General features: G+C 36.6%; 1 protein-coding gene across 1 annotated transcript in view; it reads right to left on the bottom strand.

Annotated features, from left to right (window-relative positions):
- Positions 1-8,190, bottom strand: part of col7a1 (collagen, type VII, alpha 1) — a 102,045-nt gene that overhangs the window by 3,767 nt on the left and 90,088 nt on the right. The window contains exons 104-108 of the mRNA XM_015389397.1: positions 5,099-5,176; positions 4,678-4,731; positions 4,544-4,592; positions 4,318-4,326; positions 753-836 (exon numbers count right to left, since the gene is read on the bottom strand). Coding sequence (XP_015244883.1) covers positions 753-836; positions 4,318-4,326; positions 4,544-4,592; positions 4,678-4,731; positions 5,099-5,176 — 274 coding nt within the window. The remainder of the gene's footprint in view (positions 1-752; positions 837-4,317; positions 4,327-4,543; positions 4,593-4,677; positions 4,732-5,098; positions 5,177-8,190) is intronic.

The raw sequence follows: 8,190 nt of genomic DNA, 5'->3' as shown, positions 1-8,190 counted from the left end.
TCCACAGTCACAAGATCTCAATCCGATGGAGCGTCTTTGGGATGTGGTGGAATGGGAGATTCACATCATGGATGTGCAGCCGACAAATCTGCGGCAACTGTGTGATGCCATCATGTCAATATGGACCAAACTCCCTGAGGAATGCTTCCAGCACCTTGTTGAATCTATGCCACGAAGAATTGAGGCAGTTCTGAAGGCAAAAGGGGGTCCAATCCGCTACTAGCATGGGGTACCTAATAAAGTGGCCGGTGAGTGTATATTTCTATATATATCTATCTATATATATATAGATAGATATATATATCTATATCTCTCTCTCTATATATATATATATATAGAGAGAGAGATATAGATATGAAATGATTAAGCTATGGAAGCAATAATTCCAGAGTATATTAAAATTTTTCACTGTGGCATTCACTTCTTTAGATACTGTAAGTAGTAAGAGACAGGTTTTATATTTGGCTAGCATTTATTTTGAAACATCGAAACTTTAATTTATTTTATATATAAAATTGCTCTGTTGGAACTTTAAAGTCATTATAGGCATAACCCCTACTGCTATAACTGTCTTAATATAACATAAAAAATACATTATTTGTCTGTGGGTCAAACATGGAGTCCTCTGTTTTCTTGTACAGAAAACCACCCAATGCTTAGAGGGCTCCATGTGTTGGACCAACAGGTTTCACATGGTTAAGGACGAACAAAGAGACTGAAGTCAGCTGCAGAGCTGTGGAACAAACACTCACCCTTCTCACCATTCAGTACCAGTTCTTGCTCTGTTGTAGGTCGAGCCCTGAATGCGGGCTGGGACAGAGTGTCAGGGCTTGAACCTGAGAGAGCCAGAGAGGGTGGGGGAGGAAAAATGGGCCCCAAAGGAGCAAAAAGAAGGCTCAGAGGGTGAGAGTGACCAGGTAGGTTACACTTAAGGAAGAAAAATGGCTCAAGGAAAGTGAAATGAGAAAACAGCAAGAAAGAACATTTTGGCAGCGTTGATGCTTGAAAGTCTATACACCCTTAATAATTTCCTTTATAAGCATAATTAAGACCAAAATTATCTTACCAGACATAAATAAAGACACCCTATCAGAAAAAAAAATTGCAGTGTCAGCCTCTTGGTTAGGCATCTAAGTTGAAATTAGAGGCATTTCTTATAACTCTTGGTATTATGGGTCAAATAAAGCATATTTCTGATCAAATACCCAAGAAATTTCATATAATTATAAAAGTCTGGCCATTCCCCTTATTATGAAAAAATGACATGAAAAGAAAAAACAGTTCTCTTCAGCTGCTATTAGTTGCTAAATGTTTAAAAAAGGCAAGTTGGCTGAGTGAAATGGTTTAAAGATGTTGGGACTAATTACAAATTAGCGGTTAAGTAAGGGATGTCATATTTGTTTTAAGATATATGATAGCTGCATGGTCAATAATTAAATATGTAATTGTCATTGTTTGGGCCTGTTTCATTACAAATAGGTATGGGCGGTTCTAATGGGCCCTCCAGAACTGGTCCTGGCTCCTATAATGTATAGGGATATATGCTGTCATAGGAACAATAACTGATTGGTCCCTTTGGAGTAGTTTAAGGCATTTACAGTGTTTCTTTAACAAAGATTTTAGAACTAAGAGGTTGCATTTTTAGCTTCAGTCGCACTTAAAAAGGGTTTAGTTTTCATCTGTTGGTCACAGCTTTCCAACTTGCAGTTCTATTCCCACAAGTGGTTATTTGGCTCACTAAATGTATTAAGTGATGAACAATTACCCTTTTTGTTTGTCTATTTAATATATTTGTTTTGTGCCGCAATGAAGAAACACTGGATCCATCCTGACCTCCTTATTGATTTAGTCCAGAAACACCACTGCATCTGGGTCATAATTCTTTCTTGTTGTAATTTGTTACAACAATGTATAGCTTGAAACAGATCTATACATTTTATTTGTTGCACTGGGCAAGTTAAAAATCTGGTTAATTCTATGACAGGAGAACCAAAGAGGAAAAAAGGTGTTCTGTTCCCAATGTGGGCTGTAATTCTTCCAAGCAAAAAAAAATAACTGCAAACATTTATTTCTCTATGTTTCTGCACGTGTGCATCACACGTACACCAAAAGCAAAGCTTCATATAGCCATTAGGGAAAAAAAACAAAACATATGTATCGTTTCTGTCCCCTTTCTTTGGTTTAATGTCCTCTCTTTGTCTACTCTTCTTTGACTTTTTTGGAAAATGTCGTTTAAAAATCACAAACATGCCAAAATAAAAGAAAATTCTAAGAGTTTATAAACTTTCAAGTCCTGCTGCATAACCTTCATACACATGACCCATTAATTTCCCCAACCACCACAAAAAGAGTTATCCCACCAATCTGACACAAACAACAGATGAAAGGATTCTCCAACTTTTCTCAAGACTGATTAACACAAAGTCTTGCAGAAAATGGGTGTAATCCTTTAAAGACTCAAGGCACAACTATAATGACTTATGTCATTTAAGTTTGACTTTCAAAGTCATCAGTAAACCGATGACTTGAATTTATGTTAAGAGTGTTAATCATTAAACAAAATATTCTTCTTTTTTTTCCTTCAAAATTACTTATTATTCAAACATGGGGAAAAACTGACTTTGGCTAATTTCTCTGCACATTCATTAGCAGCCTGCAACAGCATCACTTATCTCATGCTGATTCATGACACTACTGTTGTCCTGCATTAATTAACAACTTACATAACAAACACATAAGCTTCAATGTGGGTACAGGCGATCATTTGGGAGGTTTTCACTAATTTGCATTTTATCTGTTTACTTCAACACATGCAGAAGTTTAATTTTATGCAAATAATTAACACATGGGGTATTAAATTAGGCCAAATGACATCAACATGGGTCTTAAAGAACTGTCTGAAGAGTAACGTGGTTTAAAGAAATATGCAACATACACTGTAGCATACACAAGTAAAAAACTAAAACAGACTCCATTATATAAAATAAGTTTATACATTGCTTGCATTAACTCATTTCTGCTTATGTATTTACCCCTAAGAATTTAGGTTTTAGCTATTTTCATATTTTATTTTCATCCAAAACATGTTTCACCTGAGTAAAAGCAAAAATCTGTTTTCATATGGTCCTTTCATCTATTAAGTTAAAAAGTATGAAAGCATGATACAGACAAAACCATCTCAAAAGACAATATATAATGTGCTGATGTAAAAACAAGACGCAAAAAAGAGAAGAAAACAAAAGATGAGATGAAAAATCTTTGAGATGATTCAGACATTTGGCTTTACGACACCTGTAAACCATGGTATAAACAAGCAAAGAAAACATGGAACAGTACAGAACCCTCCAAGGATGGGCTGTTGTGTTGCTGGACTAATTTGTCTAAGTTAATGTCAATGTTCCATTTATGATTAAACAATACGAGGGCAAGAGTGGCATCCATAGGAGACTTACCGGTATAAGTCAAAAAACACTGTTGACCAACACATATTTAAAATACCTGACTACCATTTCATTATTACCCATGTTTTAGGAAAATATTTTATGTTTTCTGACAAAACAGTGGAGAACTTTTAGGAAGGTGTGTCTCCTAGTACATCTTGTGAATAAATTAACACAGTATTAAAGAAAAAAACAAAACAATGTCTAACCTCAGCCAAATACAATGGTGGTAGTGCAAAGGTCATGGGCTGCTTCAGCACTTGTAAAAGTCTGACACAACTGACAGACCAGGAGTGGCCCATGCCTTAAGGAAGAAGTCCAGCTACTGTTTTCTGACCTTAAGCACGAGCACATTCTGCCAGATTGTTGATCCAAAGCACAGCCCTAAGTCCACATTGGAATGCCTCCATAAATCAGGCTTTAGCAGAGAATCAGAGTCAAGATAGAAATTGTGCTGAGAACCTTCAAATACAGCTAAATTAAACCAACCCAAAAAAGGAGAAAATAATGAATTATTGCTTCACATATATATCAAAAGGAATGATAAATGTCTGTTACTGCAAACATGGTAGTTGTTACTGCTAAGGGTGGTGCTTCTGTGTATTTGGCACTGAGCAATTACATTTCTACATCAGGGTTGATAGTTTTGAATAGCTTTTTAACCTCGATAAAATAATCATTTGAAAACTGTATTTTGCTTTTACTCTGGAAATATTTCTCAGAAACAGAAATCTGTTTGATGATCCAAACCACGTATGTGTGACAAATAAGAAGACAAATCATAAGAAATCTACAAGGGGCAAATACTTTTTCACAGCAGTGTAGCAAAATCAGAGCCTTTTCTGTCTCACTTTCTGCAGTTGGATGGCTCACTCACCTCCACATGCTGCGGGGATCAGTCAAACAGACCCACGGATTTCAGAAAGAGAGGAAATAGCACAGATTAGTTTTAAGCAGTGCAGCATTGCTGCAGTTTTTCTATTTCTTCTGACTAATGGATTAAAAATAACTAGGTAAACCTGGCGACTTAATCTGTAATGAAGATGAAGTTCAGCTTAAGGACAACATTGTTTTAAATTTGCAATGTAAGCTGAAAGACTCACCACAGTGCTGTTTCATTTCAGTGCGAACATACTCTCTGATCTCATCTTCCTGGAATTAAAACAAAGAGCAGACAGTGTCTGCATATCATGGCCTGTCATCACACAGAACCCAGTGGTAATGTTGCCACACTGACCGTCATGCCTGGCTCTCCTCTGTCTCCCTTGGCTCCATCTGGTCCCATGTCTCCCTGAAATGTGGACAGGTATTAGGACATGCAGGATCCATAGAGAGGCTCGGAGTGAAATGATTCCTTAGACCATAGTAAGATACCCCAATGGAGAAAAACAACACCAAAAAAGGAAGGTTAAATAAGTAAGAGTGACTTATAGTGAAACTGTTTACACATTCCCGTACAAATATTAAATGAGCTGCGCTTAAGCTCATCAAGAGCAGAAGAAATGCAGAACAGCTTCAAAGTCATTTAATATAAGTTAAAACATTATGCTTTTCAATAAATAAATAAATAAATAAATAAACTTTAACAGGAATGTCCTGATTTTAGCAGGGTGCTGTTAATGCAGAGTATAAACAAGACAGAGGGATAAAATACTAACCTGCTCTCCTCTCTCTCCTGGGATTCCTGGGATACCCCGAGGACCCACCATTGCAGGACCAATAGGACCTCTCTCCCCCTGATACAAGGTAAAAAGAAGAAAAAAGCACTTAAAAGATGAGATAAATAAACAAATAACATAAACATTCTTGTAGTATTGATGAGCTGAATAGGAACAAATAGAGCAGTATATACATCTTAGTAGCTGGGCTGTTAGGCAGTACCCACCATGGTTGTCCAAGAAAACTTGTACACAGGGTCATACACCATCAAAGCACAATAAAGCCAATAAATACTGGCCTGAGTTATCAGAGGTAGTTCCAATATATATGCGTCAGAACAACAACCTACATCACAAAGAGCTTTTTATTGGACCACATAGCTGCAGACTGCTCTGGGTTCTTTCTGCTGATTTATCTAAAGCAAAATTACCTACGATAGAGGAGAAAGCAATCAATCAGTGGAAAAACTTGCCTTGGGGAGAGTTTTTCCCTCATCGTTTAGACATTGTGGGCTTTGTGAGACACTTATAGTTGATTGCAGGAGTGCTCAAAGCAATCCTTTGTCAGAAGAACCAGAACTTGATGAAATTAATTGGAAATTTATGTGATAGATAAATATAAGGTTTGGGAGAAACTGAGAATTTGAATGTGATTTCTTTTTTTTTTTTTTTAAGTATTTAAAAAGAGTGGCAGACTTATTTAGGTATTTTTTCCCCTAATACTTTAAAACAAAATCCAGTGCCAAAAGGTACCTTTTCAGAAGACAGCTTATTACTTATGAGAGTCCACCTCTGTGTAATTCAATGCCAAGCAACAGGCTCACTCCCAAAAGACAGAATTCCAAGTCATAAAGTCGGTGCAACAGGACTGTACTACACTTCTGCATTTAAGATGTCCAATGTCCATGTTTCATCTTAATATGTTCACTGGGGTAGAGGTGAAAGTTTTGCCCCACATTACTGCTCTCCTCTCAAAGCTTCTGCAAACCTTCCCACAACTCACTCCTCAGAGGTGTGCCTTGGCCCACCATGATGCCTTGAGGACAAAAGCAGCTGTCTCTACTTTCTCTTTCCGTAAAGCTGCATTCAAATTCGAAGACGAAGCCATCATGGAAAGTCCACTAAGGGTTTAAACACTGATATAACATTAATCGTTATGTGTTTTCTCATATGCTCAATAAATTTTGATTACCAAATTGTGTCCAAAAGTAATTTAAAGGAAATAATGATGTCTGCTAATGCTAGCTCATTTAAAAAGGGTAAAGAATCAATTAACTTAAGGTCATTTGTCTAATTAAGCAAATAATTCAATAAAACATTATTTGGCCAAAAAATGTATTATTCACCTCATGAATTTGCATTGTGAATTGGTTTGAAAAAATTCAAGTTGCTCTGAATTAGCTAAAAACTAATTTGATCACATTCCAAATTCTTTAATATAAAATTTGGTTCTTAACACAAAATCCATGCTAAACTGTGATATCATTATATCATCTCAATAATTATGGTTTTCAACCAAGTTTTTCCTTTTTCCTTGTACATACAGTAGTAACTTGGTTTATTTGAGATTCGCTAGTTTTTGGTCAAGAGCTTTAACTGAAATATTTTTTACTTCCGGGTAAAGGATATTTTTTTAATAAACTCTTATCTTTTGAATTGAAGTTGTGAATGTATTCCTTACTGTATATGGGCAGAATTGTCTGTTTGACCATGAAATGAGCTTGATTCACACTTTTGTTTGCGTTTTTTTTTTTTTTATGGAGAGAGGAAAGTTAGCATTTGCCATATGATGTCATATTCAAGAGAATTTTTCAACAATAAACTTCATTACCTAATTTTGTTGCATCTGCAATGCAGGAGATTGAAGAGGAGACCATCGCGGCATCACTTCAACTTCCTTCCTGCACTAACATGTTGGTGAGCTGCACAGCATTGGTAAGCACACCCTCACTGCACCGTGGCTGATGTGAGTGTACAGTTTCATTTAAATGATTCGGGTTATTGCCGCGACCACACGAAAGCTGCACAACAGCCACAGTATACTGTATCACATTCAGTTCGAGTCCACGCCATTAAACCATCGTTTAGTGGACTGCTCTGGCACCAGCTGCACTTTATGTAAATAATACATGTTACTGTACATTACATGTTACTGTATTTCTCACTGTGATATTTTATATTTCATCAAATATTACCAATTTCTTTCTGTTTCTTTTTCAAATTTTCTCTGAAGGTGTTACTGTACATATATTTTAAGATTTTGCGTTTTTCTTTCAAGGGTTTCATTTAAGGATGCTTCTTATCTATTCGTTCTAGTAGTGTTGCTGAATGTGCTGTTAGGCAGATGTCAGGACAAAATTTTACTTGGTTTCATAATAATAATGAATATTCTTGAGTCTTGACTTGATTCTTGATAAACATAAGCTGAAGGAATGGGTCACTTTCAGGAACTCCTGTGGGACAGTGAAACAATCCGGTTATGTAACGTAAGTAAAGAGGAAGAGGCTAAATGTGAAATCAGCTCAATGACAGACAATGAAGAAGAATTACAGTGTTGTCAGTGGATGCTAGAGCACACGTGGAAAGGTGACTAACTTTCTGCTGGGTCCTTTGGGACGGATTATGACAGAGATGGTATGCCAGGCCTTTCCGCCAGCATCAGTGTCTGACCTGGCACATTTATTTTTCAATTTTTGTCAAAAATGTCCTTAAGAAAACTGAATCTGATGGAAAGCCTGACCCAAAAGTTGAAGCTGTTATAGCTCAGAAGGGTGAGTCTGCATCAAATTAAACCCAATAGAGTAAGAATAGGATGCCAGTGAACTTAAATGTTTGTAAAAGGAGGAAATCAAATACTTTACTCCCGTGGGATATCTCTAATGTGATACTCATAAATACAGAATCTTCATAACACAGACTGTTAGAGGACAGACAGACAGACAGACAGACAGACAGACAGACAGACAGACAGACAGACAGACAGACAGACAGACAGACAGACAGAGAGACAGACAGACAGACAGACAGACAGACAGACAGACAGATAGATAGATAGATAGATAGATAGATAGATAGATAGATAGATAGATAGA

This window comes from Cyprinodon variegatus, unplaced genomic scaffold (genome assembly GCF_000732505.1).
Source record: "Cyprinodon variegatus isolate N-32 unplaced genomic scaffold, C_variegatus-1.0 Scaffold457, whole genome shotgun sequence".
In the NCBI taxonomy this organism is placed as follows: Eukaryota; Metazoa; Chordata; class Actinopteri; order Cyprinodontiformes; family Cyprinodontidae; genus Cyprinodon; species Cyprinodon variegatus.
The sequence above is the reverse complement of the archived record's forward strand: the minus strand, read 5'-3'. Positions and strand labels throughout refer to the sequence as shown.